This window comes from Carettochelys insculpta, chromosome 1 (assembly GCF_033958435.1).
Source record: "Carettochelys insculpta isolate YL-2023 chromosome 1, ASM3395843v1, whole genome shotgun sequence".
Lineage (NCBI taxonomy): Eukaryota > Metazoa > Chordata > Testudines > Carettochelyidae > Carettochelys > Carettochelys insculpta.
The window spans coordinates 337,263,537-337,289,594 of NC_134137.1; the positions used below are offsets into that span (position 1 = coordinate 337,263,537).

The window sequence follows — 26,058 nt, forward strand, 5'->3', positions numbered from 1 at the left end:
GCTAGCTCTGCCTTCAGGAGTCGGGTATAATCCATCTCCCCGCTATCTCCCGGGGTATCCACTCACCAGCAGCAGCTGCAGGAATGGCTCTGTTCCCCCTCTGGCTCTTGTGAGACTCCTTCCTTCTCTGGTGCTCAGTCAGCCACTGCTGGGAGCTCATCCGTGGGTGCAGTGCATCCCACTTCTGACACCAGTGTGATGGGGTTTAGGGGTCCCTCTGCACTGCACCCCGTCCGCTGGCAGGAGAGACTCTCACTCAGCAGGTACAACAGCAGGTTTATTAGGCAACAGATGTCCAGTTTCTCACAGAAGCAACAGCATAGCAGCCAGAGACAGTTCTTCCAACCTGTCCTGGGGAGAAGACCCCGAGGGGTGCCCCTCTGGGGTGTAGCTTCCCCCTCCTCAGGCTGGCTGCCTTCCAGCTCTCCCTTTTCCTAGCCTCTCACTGCCGCCCCCGATTCAAAACCCCCAGCTCAGCTCCTCCCTGCTCTTTGTTCAGGCAGAGGTGTCACCTGCCAGTTGTAGCCCCAGGGTCATCCTTAGCCACTGGGAGCTGCTGCTTGCCTCAGACATCCAGCCTGACTCACACACGCACTCCCCCCACTCCATCACACAGTCGTAATGTTATTATAATATACTTATATCCTGCTGGGCCTACAGTGAAGAACAGATGGTAGGTTACACGACGCATTGTTCTCACATCTCTTCAAACAACTAGTTAAGTTATGATGTAAGCAGCAACTTGAACTTTGTGCTTGGGAAAAATGAAGTGTTCATTCAATCGTACCAACATGAATAAAGACTTATACTGTAACTAATGAGGCGATTCTATTCTAAGGCAAACCTGTGAATGTGTGTACTAAGCATAGTGGTCAAGCTGATTATAGTGGTTTGCTTTTGTTTGATAGTTTGTAAATAATACTAGGTTTAAACATTGGGTACAGTCATGTTTGAACACCAACTACTTCACTGACCTTATCCAAGAAGAACAGTATTGCTTTTTGCTGGTTCTCTTCATCTGCATTTAGTTTGTGTCTCCCAATGGAAGCAATCAGCTGTGTCTCTTGTTCTAGAAGCGCACAGAGGGCTGCCTTTCTTTCTGCACCCTTGAGAGTGTTAATGCGCTCAATCTCCTCCTGCCTCCATACTATATTCAGTAAAAAAAAAGGATTTTAAAACTCCTAAAAGTTTACCAGGTAGACATTCTTGCTTTCACATCCTGTCAATATATATTTATTTTTCAGTGTGTAATGCCATCAGTTTTGTAACAAATGGCTTGTACATTTTTAAGTTAGTTCTGCATATTTTTTCCATACATATAAAACCTCACAGAGATGGATCACATTATCAAGGTAACACAGATATGCTATGTACATTCACCTCCTCTAAGCTGCCATCTTGTGCTCCACAATCTACAATTTTATTAAGAAAAGATCCCTACACACAGGGGTGAAAGTAAGCTGGTGTGCCCCACCTCACTGCTCTGCTCTGCTTAAGAGTCGGCTGTAGGAGGAGGGGTAGTGCACTTCCAGCCAGGCTCCTGGGGCTCCTATGTAGGCTGCCACACTAAGCAGCAGGTAGGTGGAAAGGGCTGGCTGGCAGTGTGCGCCCCGCCTCCCACCCCACTCAGGACAGCCTATTGCCACCCCCCACCAGCAGAGCACCATTGGGGAGGTTGGGGGCAGGCCTGAAACCCCTCTTCCCACATTCCTATCAACGCTGCTTGTTGCTTGCTCTTCCCCTTTCACTCTCTGACTGTGATGGGAAGAAAACACACAGCTTACCTGCCTTCCACTCCCTCCTGGCTGCAGAAGGCAGAAGAGTGATGTATGTTGTGAGCTTTCCCATTGCTCCCTGACACTGACAGAAGGGAACAGTAAGCAGCGTTGGTAGGAATGCACGGGCTTCATCCCCACTGCCCTTCCTAAAGGGTGCCCTTGCATTGCTCCACACACCAACCCCCTGCCCTGTGCACCACACTGCCAGCCCTGATTCCTGCATCCCTACACACACCCCCATCAACCCTCTGCCCTGAGCCACTCCTCACATGTACAACTAGTATTCCCTGTAAGCTGCGTGCTTGTGCAGCCTCTCAGAAGACATACAAACAGAGGATTCGTGTGCAGGTGCACAGGAGTCACATGCATGCCCTGACCTGCTCTCCCCCACACTCACCATCACTGCCTCACCGCTTCTGGGGAGTGTGCAGGCAGTCCCACAGGAAAAGGCAGGTGGAGGTGGAGCATGGGAAAGGCAGGGAGAAAGTGGGCCACTGAATGTGCAGAGCATGGGCAGGGAGGTGTGGACCATAACTGGGGCAGGGCAGGGCAGGGAGGGGATAGAGCAGGCACACAGGGATTACACTTCCCTCACCCTAACCTGGAATCCCTGCATCAGTTGCCTCTGAATACAAATGCCAACCAGTTGATTAGCAGAGCACCTGCAGCTAAGTTTTTTATTTCTACTGGTGGTGCACATTCACACATGCTTCAGTACATATAAAATCTGTATTCTGCACATAAATATTAGAGGAACATTGTCCGCAACCCTATACTATCATATTGCTCCTCCTAACCACTGCTCTGAGCCCCTCTTTTCTCCTGTGGAGGGAGGAGAAATAGAACAGTACGTGTAAAAATTTTGCTACTTTCACCCTTGGCAAGGCCTTACAGTTACAAGAAAATCTTCAAAATATGAGTAAAAATTGAATGAAAAAAGTACTTTCCACAGCTGTGTCTACACTACAAAAATAACTTTGAAGATGCTTACTACACACACCCTACTTCAAAGTTAAACTTCGAAGAAAGGGCATTACTCCATTCCTGGGAATGGGTAAAGACTTCGAAGTTGGGCTCCCTACTTCGATGTTAACTTTGAAGTAAGGGAAAATGTGTGTAGACTCTCTGATGGCTACTTCAATGTTATGCCTAACTTCAAAGTTAGCTCCCAGTGTAGACACCCCCCTATGAGTTTGCAGAGAAGTATTAACTCAGGTGTCCAACGACAGTTTAAAAAACTGCGTTAACTATTTCATTGTTAATCGAAGCATAGAAGAAATGAAAATTATATTAATATCTGTCCACACTCCAAGAAGTATTTTATCATTCTGGCACCACTAGCGGTTGGTGCTTAGAGCCCTACCATGTCTATACAATCATGAAGTCAAGAACAAGATCATTCTGTTTTAAGTGTATGTGCTCACCATATGCACCAATGCTAAAAGCTTTCCCCTCAGTGGTGTGTGTAGGTGACCAGCTCTGGCACCTCTTGCAGTAACATGCATAAGCCTTAGTATCAGGGGCACTGTGGGTCCCCCACCCCTTCAGTTCCCACTTGCTGGAACTCACAACAAAGAGGGACAAAGGGGCGGGAGGGGTCATAGAATGGATATGAGTGACACATCTCAAAGAGCAAGAGTTATGAAAGGTAGCATTGATGGAGGTACAGCCTGTGCCAATGCATAACAAGGACAGATAAGGAATCCTCTCAGAGGTAGCCAGAAGGCCCTTCATCCTGGCAGCTATTGCAATAAAGAGTGGGGTTGATCTGCAGAAGGGATTGGTATGATCCAGTTAGAAAGCGTGGCATGCCTGACATCTAGAGTGTGCAGCTGCCTCTCTTCATTGGTCATACGAGGCTTTGGATGGAACACCAGAAGGAAGATATCCTGGTTGACATGGAAGCGTCACACCACCTTGGCCACTATTTGAGTGCTGGCAAGTGGGTGGGCCTAAGTCCACACACTGCTAAGTCCCCTCCCCCAGCCTAGTGGGAGGGGCTACTGGGCACAAGACCCAACTAATTACTTTGGACAACAGATGAAAAACAGGAGTGGGGGTACAGTCACAGGTTCAAAATGAGGGAACCAGAGGGGGTCCCCGAGCAGAGAACCCCAGAGAGTGCCCAGTGTTCCCTGAAGCTATCTAGGGAGCCAGTGGATGTTACCCAGATGAACTCCGCCCAGATGTGTGAGTCCAGGGAGGAGCAGAAATAGGCCCCACAGTCGCAGAGCACCCCTCGCATCCAGCATCCATTATAAATGACCACTTTAATGAGGGCCAGGAGGAGGCTGATGAGGAGGTCCCACGACCCTGGATGGGGCGTGCAAAAATGAATAAGTGAGGGGAGAAGTGCAGCCAGAATCCCAGGACGAGGTTCTGGAGGGGCTGAAAAAACAGGGGCTGCAACCTGGCACACTCGAGATAGGCATGTACCAGGTTCTCCCTCATGCTGCAGAAGCGGCAGACATCCAATGAGGGGGTGATCCATTGCAGGTACCCCCAGTAAGGTATATCCCCTGATACTGTGCTGAGAACATAATTGTTTGATCATATAGAGGTACACAGAAGGAGGAAAAGGGACATATGGATGGGGAAGAAAGCAAGGGTGCTAAATCCAGCACATAGGCTGGCAGGCCACCCTTGAACACCTCTTCAAAATGCCTGCATATTTCCCTGTTGGTTGTAGGTAGAGCTTGAGTAAGCCAAGGGGGTCAACTGATGGCCCTGCTGTCACTTATAGACCTGGCCTTTCTTGTGGAAGGGCTTTGATTGAGGTTGGGTCCTGAACCTGTGGGAGTCTTGTGGTTTAAACTGCTTCCTCACAGGCCCCAGCATATAAAGGCCCTGAGAGCACAAAGTAGCCCTAGAGTCTTTATGGGCATGTAATTTACTGTCTGTCTGTTCCAAGAACAATGCCAGACTATCAAATAGGGGGTCCTGGGTGGACTGCTGAACCTCCACGGACAGGCCCAAGAACTGTAACTGGGACACATGCCTCACAGATACAGCGGAAGCAACAGTCCAGGAGATAGAACCTGCCACATTCCTCCTCTGTCTTTAGGGACTCTTCTCATAAACATCTGCTCTCTTGAGGTATCTGGGTGAGGAAGGGGCCTTCTGCCTGTGGGAGCAGTGAAGGAAGTATCTTTGCACTTGATAAGGAAAGGGGTTTACTCTCACTATTTTTTGATCTCAAAAGCCAAAGGTGGTCTATGCCCCATCCTCAGCCTGTGGCACCTCAACGAGTGTCTTGAGAAGTTGAGGTTTTGTTGTCTCCATCATTCATTCCCTGGATCCGGGAGACTGGTACACCATGTTGGCCTGAAAGATGCCTGCTTTCACATGTTGCTAGTTCATGGGCACACACTGTTCCTACTTTTCCTGGTTGGGACCACTCACTACCAATTTGCAGTGCTTTCTTTTGGCCTAGCAACATGTCAAGGGCATTTATGAAGTGCATGTCAGTGATGAGAACCTACCTCAGATGTTGAGGTATACAGATTCACCCATAGCTCGACAACATTGCAAACAGATAAGCTTAATCTACCTGGACTAGTGCATTCCTGACAGAGGCCAGGTTCAGGGTAGCATCAGATCTGATTGCAGCACAACTGTTTGGGTCTGTCTGAAATAAATGTCAGAGATCTCACTTTGGAGCCCCCTATACAGCATTTTACAAGGACAAGGTCCAGTGGTGGCTTCATCTGCCAAAGGTGGTGTGCGGCCTCTGTTGTGTGAGTCGTCCTCCCCTGGCCTCCTGCCCCTTGTAATCCCAGCTGGCTGCATGACCTGCAGTCGGTCTGCTTCCAGACTGTATTGAGTGACCACCTGTACATGCTCATGCTCAACACTCTACACCTCCTCACCCTTGAGTCCTGCCCCAAAACCCATGGTATGGTGACCTGTCACCTTGAGAGGGTGAGGAACCCCAATGGGCCAGCCTTTACTGCAGCCTAGTCCCGAGGCCCCACTGGGATATCAATTGGTGGCTCCTATAAACTTCCCCAATCCCTCCCAACACATTCTGAGTGGCATAAATCATCTAATTTGCCCTTCGTTCTTGCTCCTCCCCCTCTCTCCCAAAGCTGGAAAGACGCAAATCAGCTCTTTGTGAAGTCCACAGCAGGTGAGTCACATGGTCTGAAACCATGGATCTTTGATCTTTATATCTATAAAAGGCTATTATAAAAAGACTTATCAGATCCCACCACCATATTCTTCTCTCAAGATTAAAAATACTCAGCTTTTTTAAACCTTTTTCATAGGTTACATTTTCTAAAAGTTGTATCATTTTTGTTGCTATTCTGAGGACTCTCCCCAATTTGTCCACATCACTTCTAATTTGTGATGTCTCAACTTGGACAACACTCCAACTGAGGCCTCAACAGTGACAAGTAAATAAAGACAATTACCTCTTCCACCTTTCAAGGACACAACAGTTAAATCACCCCAGAATTTTGCAGTTGTGCATTTGAGTCTTCCTAAGTCAAAGTACTTTGCACTTGTCTTTACTGAATCTCATCTTTGTTCAATTTAGACAACTTACCTCAGTTTTTAAGGTTGATCTGAATTCAAATCCTGTCCTTCAAAATACCTGAAGCCCTCCCAGGTAGGCATCATCTGCAAATGTTTTAATGACTGCAGTATTCAGTCATTACTGAAAATACTGAATAGTAGTGGTCTTGGTTCAGACTCCTGCAAGACTCTACTAGACACTTTTACATAGTTTTACAGTGAATTATTGAAAACTACTCTTTGATTACTCTTTCAACCAGTTATTCACCCATTTTCTAGTAATTTCATCTAGACCTTATTTCCCTAGTTTGCTTACAAGAACGTCATGTGTGACTGTGCTTACTAAAAATCAAAATATATAATGTTTACAGCTTCCCTGCATCCACTAGGTCAATAAACCCTGTCAAAGAAGGGAATTAGGTTGGTTTGACATGATTTGTTTTTGACAAATCCATGCTGGCTACTGCATATCACCCTATTATGCTCCAGGTATTTAGAAATTTATTGTTTAATAATTTGTCCCAGTATCTTTCCAGACATTGAAGAAACAGGCTGGCACATAATTTCTTCTTTGATCCTCTTTTTAAACACAGGTCTGACCTTCTCTTCTCCTCTGTGATCTCAACCATTTTCCAAGAGTTCCAAAGATCATTGCCAATGGTTCCAAGACTGTTGAAGACCATGTCTTAAAGTAGCTTAGGATGAATTGTATCAGGCTCTGCTGACTTTAATATTTCTAATTTATCCAAGTGTTCTTTAACCTATTCTTTCCTTTTTCTGGCTTGTTATCCTTCCCCCTTTTTGTTAATATTATGTACAATATGCGCCACAGTTAATCTTTTTAATGAAGGCTGAAGCAAAATAGGCATTAAGAATCTCAGCCTTCTTGATGGCATCTATTATTACTCTCCTCTCCTGCTAATTAGTGGACCTACACTTTCCTTTGCCTTTTTCTTTCTCCTGATGTATTTATAGAACTTATTTTATTGCCTTTTATGTTCAGTAGTAGGTGTAATATGCACAGATACATCTATCTTGGCTTGTTTGGTACTGACCATTACCGTGGTGTATAAGCGCTCACAAACAGAGACACACAGACACCTGAACTTCTTTTGTCCCTAACAATATTAAATTGGACAGTGACTTTTTTTATGTACTTCATAATCAATCTGCACTCTTCCTCATGAGAAATGCTCTGCATACATAAAACATTTCCTAAAATATTATTTCAAAACCATTACACAACAAAATATACATGTCAAGGAAACAATGCATACGTAATGGGAAAAAAATCTATAATATAGTGTCCTGTCCCAGAAAGAGCAGAAGAAAAGGTTTTTCACTTCTTATTTCCAGTACCTCAAGCTTTATCATTTTAGACTACAGTAGTCCCTCAAGTTACATGAGGGTTGCGTTCCCATGCACCCTCACATAACTCAAATTTCAGGTTAATTGGGGGTGCAGCTTTTTCTCCAGTGGAATGCATGTTCTGTAGCTGGGGAAGCAGCAGGAGCACCTGGAGCTCCTTTTGAAAGGTAAGTCCTGGGGCTTGGGGGGGGAACTGGGGAGGGTTAAGCCTGGTGGTGGGCTGGGGCCGTGGGAGGGGGATGGGGGGTTAAGCCTGGGGTGGGTTAGGGCTGCGGGGTAGAATTGAGCCAGAACTGTGCGGGAGGGGGTGGTGAGCTGGAGCCATGTGGGGATGAGGGGTGGGGGGGTTAGCCAGAGCCTGATCTGTGCGTGGGGGCTGTGAGCTGAAGCCATTCTTGGGTAGTGAGCCAGCCCACTGGGGGTTTGGTAACCCAGAGCCATGTTTGAGGGTTGGGGGGGTTGAATCGGGGCCACGCGGGGCCAGGGGCTTGAGCCAGGGCTGGGGGAGTGGAATTTTGAGTTGTTGCTTAACTCGCCTTAATGCAAGTTAAGCGCAACTCGAAATCATGAATTTCAAGGCTTTATTGTATTTCAACTTATTTTTAAGGCTCCTTTTGCTACCGGCCTAGTTCAGAGTATCCCACAGTGCTTCCAAGAGTAGCCAGTTTAGTTGGCAACAGCTTTGCATAGCCAAAAGCTTCATATGCCAGCAACTTCAAAGACTGAGCTAAAAATACAGTCAGCAAGGTTGTGTTTACTGAACTAAAGGTGTTTGGACAGAGTTATTGGAATTGTCTAGATTCGTCTACTGATTCACTGAGAATTGGCAACCAGCTTAAAAATGCACCTTGTAGAGCGACTGCTTAATAGATATTGAGGAAACTTTGGTACAATTTTTATTCTCTTACCAGCTTTTTATTATTCCCATGAGCCAACTTTACATTTTATTAATAAACCTGCCATGCTAAAATTTTATATATGCTATATACAGTAGAACTTCATTACGATTCATGCTCAATTTCATTGAAGAAAAAAAAGTGACAAAAATTCTAGCTAGTTCTGGCTCACCCTGTAACAACCCACTCCTGTTGTGATCACCAGCAATGCCCTTCACAGATCTCTGGAGGACAATAATCTCATTCTATTACTGTCACAGTGATTTAGCTTGTGTAGTCTGTTGACACTGTAAGAATGTGAAAGTACTTCTACCTGCAGGTTTCAAAAAAAAAGGTGGTTCCTAGAATCACTAAGCTCTGTTATAAAGAGAATGACTGCAGGTCCTTGTATAGAGAAACAACCAGTCAAACAAACAAACAAAAGCAAACAGCCAATAATTCATATGATGACTGATTTTTTCAACATATGGTGCTAAAGAGATTTCAAGTAAGAAATTTTCTTTTACATGGTTTGTCCTGGCACAAGCTTCTCATGTTGCCTAGATATTACATTTCTGAACTTGCACAGTAAGAATTTTATTGTGCCTATGAACCAGATGGTATTTAACTAAACAAAAGAACCACTTATATAACTATAAATTTAAAATCTAAAAATAGCAAGACTCATTCAGGATTTTAACTCTCATCTTTGTTGGTTTTACCTCAAATAAGTCTGTTAAAAATTAAATGGACTGGGTCACACAACCAGCTAATATATTATTAGTTATGGAACAGGTTTTCCAATAAATGCTATAGGGTTCCAGATTTCAAACATCAGCACTAATATTAAAATGGCCACGATTTTCCAAATGACTTGCGATTTCGGAGAGGAGAGGGAAAAAAACTGACATCAGAGGATGAGAGAGAATTAAAGAAATGTGTATGCTGTCTTTTGAGTTTTGGCTAAAATATCACAAATCTGTCACAATTTAGATGGGTAAAATTCTGATGTATTTTGTATGGATTTATTTTCAGCTATTTAAATATCACACTATTACATTACAAACACAAGTAATACCCTGTTCCTCCAAGTGGAGTTAACACGGATGAAGCCAATAGTAAATCTGTCAGCTAGCACAATTATCAAACTGTATTTGGTAAGCTAATTTCTGCCTAAAATGAAACAGAAAATATTTGGCTGCTAGACAGTAATTTACTTTTAAAAGTATTTCTCTTTTAAAGTACTTCCACTGCAAACTGAAAAAAAAGTAATGGAATCATTTCCATTGACATCAAGACTCAGTAAAAACTGTTTTTAACAAAACCTCCTTTTGAAATCTGAGACAATTTGAGAATGCCTATAAGAAAAAACTCACATTCTAAAGCATGGTAAAGTAGTTCAAAGTCTTCCTTGGTTTTAGGATTCAATCTTCGCTCATGCTCCCTTCTCAATCTTTCTTCCTTCTCTCTTTTTTTCCTTAACTCTTCTTCTGCCTCCCATTCTAACCGCAACCTTTTTTCTTCTCTCAATTTCTGTACAACATTAATTGCATGCCATCGTCGGAAATATGTTTGTAGTACTATTACCTAAACGGAGTACAAAATGGAAGAATAACAACAGTTTAAAGTACAGTGCCAGAAATTTCTAGAAGATACATTTGTTAGAAATTTTAATTTTGTTTCAAGTGTACAAAAACTAAGCCATAACCTTCTGTATACTCCTACCCAGGCAGACGGCAGTTTTGTTATTGACTTCATCAGAGCAGAATTGGGCTCACGTATCAGTGACCATCTAGCTTCAAGTTATCAAATGCATGTGATTATGAAATATGGCCACCTCATTATCTTCCTCCAAATTCCTCCTCAAAACTTTCTTTTGTCATGATACCTACACAAATCTTGCCAGGGATTAGGCCATATATATGCTGACACCACTGCCTATTATATGACTAGTACTATCTCATTTCCTTCTACTTTCCCCAACTAAACTGTTTCACTACAGTTGTCTTATATATAAGTTGTAAGCTCAGAGACTTTTTGTTCTGTATTTGTACAGACTGTTGCAGAATGCTGTTCCAATCCATTACTATGCCTTCTAGTGCTACAGTAATATAAATGTAATCCCAGAGGAAAATGAGACGACTGACAAAAGGGAGAGTAAAGTCTCTGCTTTACAGCCTTAGCTGGAAGTCAGCTGGCTTTTAGCTCATGCGGCAAAGCACATAGCTTTAGCCCCTAAGATCAGAGGTTCATTCTCTACTGTTGAAAACCTAACAGCAATGAAGGGTCCTCTGGCACCTTATAAACTAACAGAAAAGTTTTGAGCATGAGCTTTCATGAGCACAGACTCACTTCATCAGATGCTGGTCTTGGAAATCTGCAGGGCCAGGTAAAAAGAGCCAGAGCAAGGGTGAGGATAACAAGGTTAGCTCAGTCAGCAAGGGTGAGGCTCACTACCAGCAGTTGATCTGGAGGTGTGAACACGAAGGGAGAGGAAGCTGCTTTTGTATTCAGCCAGCCATTCACAGTCTTTGTTTAAGCCTGAGCTGAGGGGGTCGAATTTGCAGATGAATTGTAGCTCAGAAATTTCTCTTTGGAGTCTGGTCCTGACATTTCTGAAAACCTGGGTCTGTTGGCCTTACACAAATAATAGTAGACAAAAATGGGCAATGGCATGTATAAACAGGTACTATGTAGGCAAATATACTTGAAAATGTGGCCTTTTACACTTGGAAAGAAAATGAAAATTAAATGAAAAATCAACTATACAGTAAACACTTGGTTTAATGGAATAATGGGGGAGGGGTGTCCGTGAATGCCCAAAGTCTGTTAAATCCAAGTATTTACTTGTATCCACCAGAGTACCCCCCATACCCACACACATCAGAAGCCAGGTTCACTCCCCCCTCCCCCCCAGATAAATGCCAGAGACTAATCAGAGCTGCCTCTGCTGCTGAAGCTGCCATGCACTCCTCCCACTAGGGGCAGGGAGAGTACATGAGTTCTGCCTGGCTGCCTATACTCCACCCCAGTGGGAAAAGCGGATGGCGGCTCCAGCAGCCCCAGCCACGGCAGCTCTTTTAAGTGTGGCAGCGGCCCCAGTCACTCTGGTGGCAGCTCCAGCCACTCCAGCAGTTTCTTCAGCCACAGCAGCTCCTCCAGACAGGCAGCAGCCCCTGATGCAGCCCCTTCTCCAGCTGTGGCTTCAGCAAGTCGCTGGTATTTTCTTTCTTTTGGGGAGAGGGGCTGACAGACGGTCCATTATTTCTGAAGTCTGCTAAATCAGGGTGAATTGAGGTTTTACCGTATTTTATTTGTAAACTAGTGATTAAAGAGAGACTCTACAGCACTATCCTTTTTTAAAACAATAAGTGAGGGTATAAAAGTAACAGAGCAATTCTGTTTGCTCATACCTGACCTTTTAAAATTCCCTCTTCATTTGTTAATTCATTTCCTTACTGCAGGGAAAATAATCTCACAATGCAGAGACCAGCACAAGTTCTGGACGAAGAGATTTGTCATGACAGCTGGGGACAGACAGTAAAGGAAAGAGACTGCTGATGAAGCACTCTTAAAGCAAAGAAGTTTATGATGCAAAGACATCAGCCTAAGAAGTCCTTTCAGTAAATCTGAGGAAACAAAAACCTCCAAATTGAAGTTTGCAACTGAGACCCTCAGGAAACAAGAGGCCAGCCTGGGGAAAAGATTGAGCTCTGTGGACATGGGGAAGTCAATGGATGTGATATACCTTGACTTTAACAGAGCTTTTGATATAGCCTCCCACAATATTCTTGCCCACAAGTTAAAGAAGTGTGGATTGGATAAAGGGACAGTAAGGTGGATAGAAAGCTGGCTAGATGGTCAGGCCCAACGGGTAGTGATCAATGGTTCGATGTCTGGTTGGTAGTTGGTTTTAAGTGGGGTGCCCCAGCGATCAGTGCCAGGGTCAGTATCGTTCAACATCTTTATTTATGACATAGATGAGGGAATGGATTGCATCCTCAGCAAATTTGTGGATGACACTAATATAAGGGGACAGGCAGACATGATGGAGTTTTGAGATAGGGTCCAGAGTGACCTAGATAAAATGGAGGATTGGTCCAACAACGACAAGTGCAAAGTTCTGCATTTGGGATGGAAGAATCTCAAGATTTGTTACAGGCTGGGGACCGACTGGCTAAGTAGCAGTGCAGGAGAAAAGGACTGGGGATTAGAGTGGGTGAGAGGCTGGATATGAGTCAACAGTGTGCTCTTGTAGCTAAGAAGCCTAATGGCATAATGGGGTGCATTAGGAGCAGCATGTCCAGCAGACCTAGAGAATTATTATTCTCTTCTATTTGGCACTGTGTAGGTCACATCTAAAGTACTGAACCCAGTTCTGGGAACCCCAGTATAGAAAGGATGCACATGCATTGGAGAGGGTCCAGGGGAGGGTAACAATAATGATTAGGTGGCTGGAACACATGACCTATGAAGAGAGGCTGAGGGATTTGGTTTTCCTCAGTTTGCAGAAGAGAAGAGTGAGGGGTCATTTGATAGCAGCCTTCAACCTCCTGAAGGGGGGCTCTAAAGAGGATGGGGAGAGGCTGCTCTCTGTAGTGACAGATAGTATAACAAGGAACAATGGTCTCAAGTTATAGAGCAGGAGGTGTAGGTTGGATATTAGAAAAAAATATTGCACTAGGAGGGTGGTGAAGCACAGGAATGTGTTAGCTGGAGAGGTGACAGAATCTCCATCCTTAGAGGTTTTTAAGTCCTAGCTTGACAAAGTCCTGAGTGGGATGATTTAGTTGGGGTTGATCCTGCTTTGGGCAGGTGGCTGGACTTGATGACCTCCTGAGGTCCCTTCCTTCCCTAAAATTTGGCTCTACATGCAATAGCTATCTTGTTGATAGATGACAAGTACTTGCAGGAGACCTGGAGAACATTCCTAAGAGATTCTCAGGAGATTCCCCTACATCTTGTAACTCCACAGATCTGCTCACCCACTTCAGCTGCCCTTCAATGAATAAACTACATGTATGGTAAAGCAGATACACTCACCCCTTGCTATATGAGCACAATTGGTTCCTAACTTTCTGCTCATAGGTGAAAGCTCATAAGAAGGACACTAAATTACCATTAAAATACATGTAAAAGTCTCTAATTGGTTCCTTGTGCTCCTAACTTGGGGGAGGAGTGGCAGCAGGTGGCGCTGCTTTTGAAAGGTAAGTGAAGCTTGGGTTGGGTGGGGAGGGGGTTGGAGAGGGTCAAAGGCTTGGGCAGTTTGGGGCTATGACCGGGAGGGAGGGTTAAAATCTGGTGGAAAGTTGGGTCCATGGGGGTGGGATGGGTGGACAGGTGGGGGGGTTCAGTTTGGGGTGTGCAGGGCAGGAGGAGGGGTTAAGGCTGCCACGGTTTGGAGTGTGCAGGGCCAGGAGGAGGGTTAAGGCTGCGGCAGTTTGGGGTGTGTGGGGCTGGCAGAGGGGGTTAGGCTGCAGTGCTTTAGGTCTGTGAGGTGGAGTTAAGGCTGCCATCGTCTGGGACTGCAGGGCCAGAGGGGGTGCGGGTGGTGGGGGAGGTTCAGGCTGTCACCGTTTGGGGCCATGGGACTGGCGGGGCAGTCAGGCTGTGGCAGTTTGTGGGGATAGCGGGGGGGTGTCAGACTACAGGGATTGGAGCCATGGGGAGGGGATTAGGCTTGTACTAGCAGGGGGGAGTTCACTCGTCAAGTGAACTAAGGTAGGTATATATGTCCCTTGTTTAAGTGAGTACTCGTAAATAAAGTACTCGTTTAACAAGGGGTGAGTGTACATTATAAGTTTTTCCATCCACAATTCTGTGCTACCTTTTCGTTTATTTTGAAGAGCTGACTGAATGGTGTTTATCAGAAAATGGAAACGAAAACTAGATATTTTTTTCCTCTAGTAAATACACTTGGTCTGCTTCAAGGATGAGTGAACACAGACATGCATGAGTCAAATATTTATCAACAGGATCATAAGCAAGTACATTGTACCCAGTAGAGACAGATGTTCTAGAGAGGTTCAGGTAACTAGCTTTCCACATTATTTCAATTACATTAACAAAAGCAAGCTACAATATTCTATTGCAAGTTGCTTGCAATTTTTAATAATGTAATAAATTATGGGGCCAAAATTACAGATCTAGTGTAAACAGACATAACATCATTGATTAAATGGAGTTGCAGGTGCTTTCACAAGCACTGAAACTGGCTAGTAATATTAATGGGTGAAATCTTCAAAAAACTATGCCCATCTTTCAAGGTAAACTGGAAAATGCAACTAAAATTGGCTGCATAATGCCATTTACACACCCTTTAATAATTTCTGAAAGAGCCATTAAAGAGCATACTAAAACAAACTTCGGCCTGAAAGGATAATTGTGTTCAGGGCCTAATTCCACAAGATGCTCAGCACTCTCATTGACCAAAATCGTAACACTATACAGCTGTTACAGGACAGAACAGAGAACCAACTTGTCTAAGGTCACTTAACAGCAGAGCCAGGAACTTAACCTAGATCTCCAAAATTCCATCCTCTTAGACCATGGTGCCTCCAAGGATCACACATTTATGCATACAATTTCCCTAACTAAAGAAACCTTACAAAAAAAATGAAAGCATGTTTAGACAAACTTCCATAAACCCAGTTGGGATATCACTCATTCTGAAAGTGAAACCACTAAGTCCACTGATCAAATTTCTAAGGATGTGCTATAACTAATGATTATCTCAATGTTGTTTAAGTACAACACTGATAACACTGTAAATTAGCAGATGCATGCTTTTCCTTAACCCCACCAGCAATCATAAAAACAAAGTTTAAAGATTAACAGGCATTTTTGCAATTCACCTTTAAAACACATTTTTGAGCACTTACCAAATCATATCTTTAATGTGTTGCTTTACAGATAAATGGATAAGAACTTACTGCATCAAGTCTATGTTTATGATACTCTTCTGCTGTAAGATAGGTTCTTGGTTCTATTAACTTGTCAGTTATGTTTGACACATAGAGGCCAATTTTAGTCATCTGTGTGGACGTTGTATTTCTAGTTTGTTGGTGCCTATTCTTCTCCACAACAGTCTGGAATAAAAATATAATTTATGTTAAAATATGACTTTATAACAACCTATATTGAGAACTTTGGTATTTTTTCAATTAAAATAAATGAAATTCAGCTACTTAAAATCATGCGAGTTAATTTTATTAGCTATTTGTTTTAATATTTATTTCCAATTTATGCTCAAATTTTCTCCAGTCAGCTTACTTTTCAGACAATCATGTCAGTATTCTCTTTAGCTGCAAATGTTCTACACAAAAGACTGCTAAAAGATTACCTGTGTCTCCCTGCAAAATACTTTAATTCCTTTGTCACATCGTTTTTTGGGTACCGTTTGTGATCCTGCATTATGAAATTCCACACCTGTTACCCTATGTTTAAATCCACCCAAAAATGGTTTACGATAGGTAGGCCTTTCAATCTCGACTGCTACATCTTGGAATGTGTCAGAATCTGTTCAGATATAATAATCATCAGAGGCAATTATATACTATTCTAGAAGTAATATGATTACAGAGTGACACTAATATTAATATTAATGCATATTTGAAAACACTGTTTACCTGTTTGCACTCTCACAGTTATGACATCAGGCATGTTGTAGTCCTGCTGCAGTTTAATTGCTTTGATTGGATAGCGTTCTGGATCAATGGAGAACATCTCAATTTGGATAGTTCCATGAGGTCTAACTCCAATTTCCATTAGAGTCTCACTATCCTCAATCAGCTTCCCTTTAAAACAAACAAACAAAAGATGTTTTTCTCTAATAAATGAGGATAAAGTTAAGAATTTTCCTCAGGAAGAAATAAAAATTACCGATGATGTTAATAAAACACATCAAAGAATAATCATGGGATTTTGAGCCAGTTTGCACTCAATTTAGGGAAAGTCTGTGCTATTTTTGCCCCAAAAGATGTAGCACTGTCACCATCACACATAGAGAAAAAATTATTCACACTCATTTTCTCAAAAAACGGCATAGCAATTAAAGTATGTACTTATTTGTTAATACTAAATTCAAGTTTAAAATTCTAGTTTTTGCATGTAGTTACTGTTCACCCTCCTTAAGGATTTTGTGTATTAGTATTAGTGTTGCATCAATCTGCCCTTAATTTTAACGAAATATTTCAAATACATCTTGCTTTATTGTACTTGAGCCCTTCTAACAAAGTGTCTTAATGCCACTGTAAAAGCTTTGAAAAGCATAGCTCGCCAATTCTATCGCCTCCCAGCACAGAGCCACTCTGCATCACTTTTTGGTTATCTGTGGTCTGTTCTGCAGTTCCTCTAAGAAAAGAAAAAAGAAGACTCAAGCAGCAAACTTTGAAAACCAGATGCCAGGAAAATCACCTACTCTGTCTCATTGCCACGAAGGAAAAAGTTACAGATAGTAATTTTCCAGAGCAGCCTCTACCACCTGGAACTTATTCATTTTCTAATGCCCCTTAACATAAAACACCAGCTATTTCTTTTGCAGTCCTACATAGTTCTCCGATACTATATCAGATATACTCTGATTTCATTTATTCCTAAGTCTTCTGAAGAAGAAAACAAGTGTCTGTAACTTTCAACATTTGGTATCAGCCCACACTTGATATTTTTCTGACATATTTGAGGAAAATCACTGTATTTGATAATAAAAAACATATTTTCAGCATTAGAAAAATATTAAAATTTTGTTTCATTCATGAACTAAAAATATTTGAAGTGGGTTTCTCCTTTAAGGAGTTGATGTAAAAATGGAACATCTTATTCAAAAGCCCTGCTCCCTGTGTATATATAGATTTATCTACACTGATGACAATAAAAGTTTACTACCTTTTAGTCATGCATTGACAAAACAGCTAAGTGAGAGTGAACTGGATTCTCTTCCTTCAGGGTTCAAATCAGTCTTGGGGTAATTCCATTGATTTTAATCGTCTAACATCAGGCCTGTTAAATTTACTATTTGGTATATGCCAGAAATATATTTCTATGAAAAGGACAAAGTAAGGTCCTAATCATGCCATTGGATCATATAACCAGACTTCTTTACTCATAAGAAGTCTCACCAAAGTCTGCCTCTGACAATCCAATGGCAGGATCAGGACCGTTTATGATTTTTAATAGGAATGATGAACAAAAGAAGTTTTAAATATATCTTTGCTCTGTACCTTGAAATACAACCTGTAAGACATCCTGTGGTACTTTTAGCTGTGATGCAAAGTAGTGCTTGAGCTTTCCCACAGACTGGTCAATGTTAAAAGCCATCGTGATCATCTGGATATCAGGAACCAACATGATTTTAACTGAGAAAAATAAACAGAGATGGCAGTTCCTATTACATTAACTGAATGGATGATAAATCTTTAATTATTTAAATTGAAGAACTGAATCTCAGATCTTGCAATATGCATAAGGCACTTTTCCCCTCTTCCAAATATGCTTTATCTGCATAATAGTGTTTACATATATCTTTATATAAGATATACATTTTATATCATACATGTTATATTTAAAACAATTTACACCAAAATTACAAAATGTAAACAGAACAGAATGTAAAACATACCAATGGCAGCACTGTTGGGTGACCTTGCATGACAATATAATGTCAGAACTGCTCAGTTTATTTTGCAGTTCTCAATTAAGAGAACATTCTGAACAGAGAAACGGGGATCAATATATAAAACACTTCCACTTATTATACACTTCGCTACCAAGTTAGGAATAAAATATTACTTTGATCTATTTGTTTTGTGTTCCAGAAGGTTATATATGGTGGAACAGAATTTTTACTAATACAATACAATTTAAAGTTGATTTTTACATCAAAAATACAAAATATCACCTGAAGTCTACGTTGCCTCATTCAGGTGGTGAAAAAAAGCTAAGATGCCATTGGCAGGTCATGAATAAATATAACACAGCTTTTGTAAAAAGGTGGCAGTAACAACCAATTTTTATGCTACCTGTTGCTGTAGCATTTGTCATCACTTCTGGCAATGACCTCTCAGATTCCAAATCATCCAGTTGCATCCTACCTAAGCTGTACATTTCAGCTGTTAACAACTTAGCAAATGTTTCCATAGTAATTTGAGAAATTTCTTCAGTCATTTCAGTTAATGGAGCAGTCGACTCAGATACAAATTGTTGCTCTTTTTCGAGCAGTTCTTTATTGCTCACAGCAGGATCTTTTTCCTGTTCAAGACCTGATTCCTGCCCTTGTAGACCTGCCTGCTCTTGTTCCTCAAGAGCTGGTTCCTGCCTTTCTACATTTGCCTGCTCTTGTTCCTCAAGAGCTGGTTTCTGCTCACGAGACTCTGAAGTTGGCTCCTGCCCACGTTCCTCTGGAACTGGCTCCTGCTCCTTCTGTAGTCCATCCTCATCTGATTGTGATGCATCTATCCTTGCTTTCGGGAGAACGGATATCTCTGCAGTGCTAATGTGATCGGTTTCTGTATCTTCTTCTGCTGTTGGCTTTACATCTGCTTGTTCTATTGTTTGCTTTCCAGTGTCTGATGCTTCAGTTTTATGTGCTACACTCTGGCTACCAACAACCTCCTTTGGATCAGCCATTTTCCTGAAATTTAAGATTACATATTCTTAAGCTTGCTTCTTGAATAATGTAGAGATTTTTAGTTATATTACAGTTACATTATGGTACCTATACCAAAGCATTTGGGTGCTTTAAATTATGTATTACCAATCCTTGCAACAGTAGCCTCAAGACCTACCCGATATGTAGGGATGTCTCAGGCTCCTGCTGTGGAGCCCGACAACATTTTGATACTATATCATGGTACTTTTTTGGGTACTGTACTAAGGTCATGAAAGAGTATGCCAATACACAGGATAATCATAAGTTCCATTTTGGCCAGCATAGTCCCTTTTTAAGCCCTGCTCTGGCTATCTTGACGGTTTTGGGAAAAGTGGGTATTCGCCTCTGTTGTTCTTGTCAACTGATGAAACTAGCAAAATCAAATGGGAAAAAATGACCAATATTTCAAAATGTCAGGTGTTAAAGGATGTGTGGGACATGAATGGCAATGTCAAGCCTGTGCGACGGAAAAAGGAGTAGGCAGAGATCTGGTGGGGGGCATGTAACACTCAAGCAACCAGCGATACCACCTCCGGCCTCCTATGAGGCAGGAGGCCAGGCAGGGCGTGGGCGAGCATGGGACGGGGGCCGTTCATGTGAAGGCTCGAGCCGAGCCAGCCCAGCCCAGGGCGGGGAGAGGCTTAACTCTTGGGCAATATGGTCGGTCCTTACCAGTGCATCACTGATACAACCTTCCCGAACTATCTGGCGGTTGTGAGCGTCCCACCAAAAACTACCGTGGTTTATTCGGGCACAGAGACTAGGGGCTGCGACTCAATTCCTCTATACTGGGCATATACCGGCTTCCCCAGCCCACCAACAGGACTACAGACCCCACAATACACTGCAGCCCCCGAAGCCCGCTTTACAAACGGAGCCGTTCGACTCTCACTCCCGGCATCCATGGCGCCGCCCCGCCCCGCCCCCTCAGCCATACCACGGGAGCGGCGCAGGGGATGCCGGGAGATGTAGGCGCCGGCTTTCCGGCCTATATTGTACCTGTAGCGTTTCCCGCGATGCCTCCTGAGTCATTCAGCCGTGACTGGCTTACACACCCGCTCGAGGCCCCTCTACCTCAGCCCCCGGCTTCAGCGCCAGTTCCGGGACAAGCCGCCTCTCTCCTGCCTCAGTCTCCAGCGCCGGTTCGTTGTCACTGTAGCCATGACAACCACGAACGACACACCTTCTCGCGAGAGCAGGAAACGCGAGTGTATCTCGGAGTAGGCGCATGCGCGTTGTGGGCCGTGCCACTGCCAGGGCGGGGAGTCGAGCCCAGACCCATCAGGCGTGACTGCAGCTCGAGGCGCTGCGGGGGCTGCTGCGCGGGCGGGTGTGATCGCTCCTGGCCGTGCTCCGCACCAAACTCTCCGCGGCTTAAGTACCTGCTCTGTAGCACAGCGGGGCGGCCGGGACCTGCAGAGGCCTGGGCCGCCCGGACCCTGCGAGTCTCGCTGAGACGGGTCTGAGGTGCTGTGCGAGCTTTCCTGAGCAGTGCCGCAGTTCCGCTTCCAGGGGCGGGCAGGACTGTAACAGCCCCTCACAGCGTGCAAGTGCATGCCTGGCTTGGCCATGCTGCAGTCCAACCCTGTGCCTGTGCCTCTCTGGTAATGCGCCGTCCTTTGGCTGTCCCCTGCCACGTCGTTGTGAAGAGATGCTGCTCTGGTGCTCATCGCGTCATTAAATATTACCTGAATGAGGCCCCATAACGTGTGATCTAAATAACACCTACATACTAGTGCACAGTCATACCCAGTGGTCAGATAGCACCAGTGGTTGACCTGTGGCATTATGCGTAGCAATGCGCACACTAATGTACCTTAGAGCTCTAATTCTGTACCTATTTCTACGTCTTTACTAACACGTGGTATTTAATAATTCAACAACATAAAATTAGTTAAATTGACAGTGATTGTATTGTACTGTATTGGGATAATCAGGTGGTCAACTGCAGGGAAGCACTGAGGAGTTCCACTGGTGCTCCAGGCCTGAGCACACCATCAAACCTGGGGTTGAGGTCCCTGTTGCTACTTGGGCACAGGTTGACACTGAGAAGATGGGAAGGGCCTCTGTGTGCACTTACATCTGGAGCGTCTACCTAGCTGCCTGCCCTGGTCCTTCTTAAAGTAACCCTGCTGGAACCAAGGGGGCTGCTAAGGGGGCACATGTCTGGGTGAAAGACTGGGGTGTGAATACCTAATGACTTTTGGGTGGCCCTACAGTCTTTGAGACTGCACTGGGGAGTTTGTTTTCTTCACAAATAGCCCCTCTGTTGAAGGGCATGTCTTGGATGGTGCACTGACCTTTGCTGGTAGCCCAGACAGTTGCAATCAGGTCCCCAACTATGTGGCAATGACCATAGTTATAGTGCAGCATGCAGAGTCCACCAAATCCAGTACAGCCTGCAGAACTGTTAAGAGACACTCTAAACCCCTCCTGTAAGACATCATCGAAGTCCAGTTTATCTGTCAGCAGTCTATTGTGGAACGAGCTCAGAGCTGCTCAGGAGTTCTATGCAAACCTGCTGACTAGTGCTGCTGGTTGGAGACCCAGAGTCGTAGACAGCCCATCAAATAAACCTATCTTTCCCATAGGTCAAGAGTTTTGACCTTATTTTTGGAAGTGGGCCCTAGTTGACCTTGTTGCTGTTAGTGGTTGTCAACATCAACTGCCAGCAATGCTGCTGGAGGGTGAACATACAGATGTTTTGCACCCTTGCTGAAACAAAGCACCACCTTTCAACTCCCTTACCTGTCGGGCAGGGGAATAGAATCTGGGGTTTGCCACAGGACTTTCATTGAGGTTGTGATGGTCTTCATGAGGGCCAGGTAACTGGAGCCAGGCCTGACAAGGACTGTAGGATCTGCCTCCACTTCTTTAGCAGGGAGGTTAAGGCCCTGTGCCACCCTATGAAGGAGGTCCTGGTGGGCCTCGTTGTCCGTAGATGGTGATGAGAGGGATGTACCTGCCACTACATTGTTCAGCGAGGACAAGGCCAGCAGAGGAGGGCACCATCCTGCTATTCAAGCACCCCTTCGTCCATATGGCGATATGGCACTTGGGGCTGAGCCAGAGGCCGTCCCTTGTGAAGCCCCTGCAGCAGCCAAAGAGGCCTCTTACCCTGAGGGTGTCACTGACAAGGCCTGACAGGGGGCACTCTGGCCCTGCACCTGCTGGTATGCCCAAGGAGTCCAAAAGGGCTACTGCACAAGACCTTGCCATTGGAGAGGCCAGATCTGCATCAGGGCTGAGGGAGGTTTCTGATGATGGTAGCAGGAACGGTACCTGGAGTGGTGCCATGACTTGGACCATTACATGGAGCTGCATGACACCATGAAGTCCGCCTCAGAGTTAAAGGTATATTCTGAAACAGACCAAGGTGGAGTGGTGCCAGTGAATGGCACCTTGGTGAATGGCTCCTAAATGTTATGGGTCTTGGCTTGCCCCTGTGCCTGGGAGCTATCGTGGCTGGTGAGGGTTAAGCCACGTTAGACTCCAGTGCCACTAGCTCCCCATGACTTCTGGCACTGTCAGCAGTGCTGCTGTGACTGTAGCCCGCAGTGTGGACTGCTCTGGTGCGAACTACACCGGGGTTGGGGTGAGGAGCAATGCCAGTAAGGAAGTTGGTGGCAGCATTGGTACTGGTGCCAGGACAAGTGCTGTAAACATGTGCACTGGTGCCAGGGAAGGAATTGATACTGGGATCAGCCAAAGACTCAGTGTCAGGACCCCAGGTTGGTTGTGGAGGTTTGCTGGCAGGAAGGACATATCTGGAGGAAAAGTCAGGGGAGGTGTTATGCCTGAACAGCATGCAAAATTAACAACACCCTATTACCACACAAAATAAAAGGTGCAAAATAGAAGTGATTTATTTATCAAATAGGTTAATCAAGCAAAAACTCCAATTGTCAATATAAACTAATAACTATGTACAGGTGAGAGTGTATCCCCCCCATGTCACTCCCTACCAGATTCCTGGATTGACCTGTGATCACCCAGGTAGGTTCTGCTGCCTCAAGAGGGTGGAGAGCAGTGGTGGACCTGTTGACCAAAGAAATGCCATGCTCAGGCTCCCAAGCTAAATGGACATTGCTTCTTCTTTCTTCCATTCTTCTATGCTTGACTCGCTATCCTGAGTGAAGAAATGCCTGAAGAGAATGGTAGGTTGGGTGCAGGTGTATGTGAACACTTCCCTCTCCTGTATCCCTAACTCTAAATACAGAAATATCCAGGTCTACTAAGCCTCCACACTGTGCTGGCTGATTACCCTAGCCCTGACTGTGACAGGAGCACTTGAGAGAGCTCTCTGGCCTATGAGGTCTCAACAGCACAACAATGCTCTAGCCACCAGGGGCCTCTTCTGGTTCTCCTGCCTGACTCCTGACAGGGGCATCAGAGAGTGAGAGCCCTGAATAGAGCGTTCCACCCCCTTTTATAACCTCCTGTCTCCAGGCAGAACTCCAATCACATGACCTTACTTTTCCCACCTTTGTATTTGTGCCCGTTTTTCCCTCTGAGGGGGCAATAACTCAGCACTTTCAAACACCATATTCAAAATGGATTCCAGTAGGAACTCCACTTTGAATTACCATGGGAATCCTATTGTTGACAATCTTACTCAAATCAAATCCAAAATTTGTCCCTAACAGAGGCTCCAAGGCTGCACCAGGAAGACCAGATGGTGTCACCAATTCAATCAAGTCCCCCGTGGCCTCGAAAATATCCAGCGTGGAGGGAAGGTCTAAGCCATTTGCAAGCACTGGTGCTGGGCAAAACAATGCCAGACTTGATAGTCCCACTTGTGGGACCTGAGTCAACAGTGCCAGCGTTGGTGCTGGGTACTCGGCCACTGTACTCTTGACAGCATGTGGTGCCTCTGGAGCCTTACATGGCCTCCTGGAAAGGGAGCAGGTTCTCTCCATGCACTTCCTCAACACTGGGAACAGGAGCGGTGTCAAGCCCCTGTTTTCTGCATCATGGAGTGAGACTGGTGCTGTGGGGGGCGGTCTCCAGTGCCAGGGAGCAGTGCCAACTTCCATCTCTGGCCTAGGTGCTAATGTCTACACTATAGCTAGCACAAGCTCCAATGTAGATACAGCTGGAGGTAATTAATAATTAAACCCTGATAATGAAACTCATTGCTAATGGGTTTAGAATAAGCCATAACTCTGAACTTTTGGAAACAGCTGAGAAAGCAGGAAAACCCATCTTTGCAAATTATAGGGTTTTTCTTTCACTAAAATGTTTTTGCTTTTACAAAACCCTACTTAATTTATTCTCAACTACCTCCAAATAGTTAAACACATTTACAGGCTTGTCTAGACAATCCCCCAATTGTTCCAGAGTTACTTTCAAACTCTTTTAAAGGATATGATTTTAACCAAAAACTAGAGATTAGTGTAGCCTGGAACCATTACGGCATGTACAGACTACCTTCACAAATGTCGGTGAGGTAAAGATTTTATTGGTTTGTTGGAGGAAGAGACAAGCTTTCAAGATTCTTCAGAAGCTCTATGAAGTTCAAAAGCTTGGGTCTAGGGTTACCATCCAGTTGGGAAAGTTGGCAACCCCATAACTCTTCTACCGACAGAAACTGATCCAACAATTAATACCACCTCATTTGTCTCGTATTACGTCTTGGTGACTAACTCAGCCACACAACACATCTAAATTTAAAAAGTGCATTAGCTTCCTTGAGGTAATTTGCCAGTTAAATCAAGTAAAAAACACTAGTACAGACATACCTTGTGTGCATGGAGAAAGGAGAATAAGATTTTGAAGAATGAAACACATACTTCTAAATAATTACTACATTTTTAAGCAGTTAGACCAAGATATTTTCCTCATATTTTGGTTGCTACTGCACTTTGGAGATGTATGATAACAGCAGTGTTTTTTTCTTATATGAACTGGAAAACAAATGCAATATAACAATTTGTACTAATTTGCATATCCTCTTGCTTCCTCTCAGCATGCATTATCTAAAACTGTTTATTTTAATTTCTCTTTCATCATTTTGCATTGCTCACCCACATTCAGCTTATTATTTGACATCTGACAACAGTGCATTTGTTTACCTAACTGCAGTCCTCAAGAGAAGTGCCATCTAGTGGCTTTGTCTTAGAAGATACTTACCCTTACTAAACAAATTAAAATGCTTACTGTGGATCAGTAGCAATACTGCACATAAACAAATCCAGCTACCAATGGAGCGCACTAAAAATGGAGTGTGTTAAAGCTCTCTCACTAACATAACCAAAAGACACTTTAACTTGACTATAATTAATCCCTAACCAAATTCAGTCTATTTTGGACAATTTCACTGTCACTAGGCTTGAAAAATCATTATCTTGAAATCATGGAACTCAGATTTCAGTGTTGTAATTGTAGGGGGTGCTGACTGAAAAGAGATGGTGTGAGGTGGTGGGGGAGAAATTGCAGTACTTCTACCCTTACTTCTGCACTGCTGCCTTCAGAGCTGAGCAGCTGCAGGGTAGTGGCTGCTGGCCAGGAGGCCGGCTCTGAAGGCAGAGTCTCTACCAACAGCAGCACAAAAGGAAGGATGGCATGGAACGATATTACCATCCTTACTTCTGTGCTGCTGCCTGCAGAGTGGGGCCTTCAATCCGCAGCCACCATAGTCCAGCTTTGTGATGGTAGAAGCGCAGAAATAAGTGTGGCATGGTGTGGTATTACCATCTTTACTTCTGTGCTGCTGCTCTCAGGCTAACTAGCTCTAAAGTCAACCCAGAAGTAAGGGTGCCAAATACCATGATCACCTCTAAAATAACCTTGTAATACCACCCCAACAACTCCCTTTCAGGTCAGGACCCATAATCTGAGAAACACTGGACTGCCTCATTAAATATGTATAGTG

The 26,058-nt window shown here is 44.2% G+C and overlaps 1 protein-coding gene across 1 annotated transcript in view; it reads right to left on the minus strand.

Annotated features, from left to right (window-relative positions):
* IQUB (IQ motif and ubiquitin domain containing) overlaps window positions 1–19,958 on the minus strand; it is a 70,665-nt gene extending 50,707 nt beyond the window's left edge. The window contains exons 1-8 of the mRNA XM_074984113.1: window positions 19,857–19,958; window positions 18,556–19,166; window positions 17,758–17,892; window positions 16,168–16,335; window positions 15,882–16,057; window positions 15,472–15,627; window positions 9,916–10,126; window positions 975–1,147 (exon numbers count right to left, since the gene is read on the minus strand). Coding sequence (XP_074840214.1) covers window positions 975–1,147; window positions 9,916–10,126; window positions 15,472–15,627; window positions 15,882–16,057; window positions 16,168–16,335; window positions 17,758–17,892; window positions 18,556–19,166; window positions 19,857–19,864 — 1,638 coding nt within the window. The 5' untranslated portion in view covers window positions 19,865–19,958. The remainder of the gene's footprint in view (window positions 1–974; window positions 1,148–9,915; window positions 10,127–15,471; window positions 15,628–15,881; window positions 16,058–16,167; window positions 16,336–17,757; window positions 17,893–18,555; window positions 19,167–19,856) is intronic.
* Window positions 19,959–26,058: the final 6,100 nt, after the last annotated feature.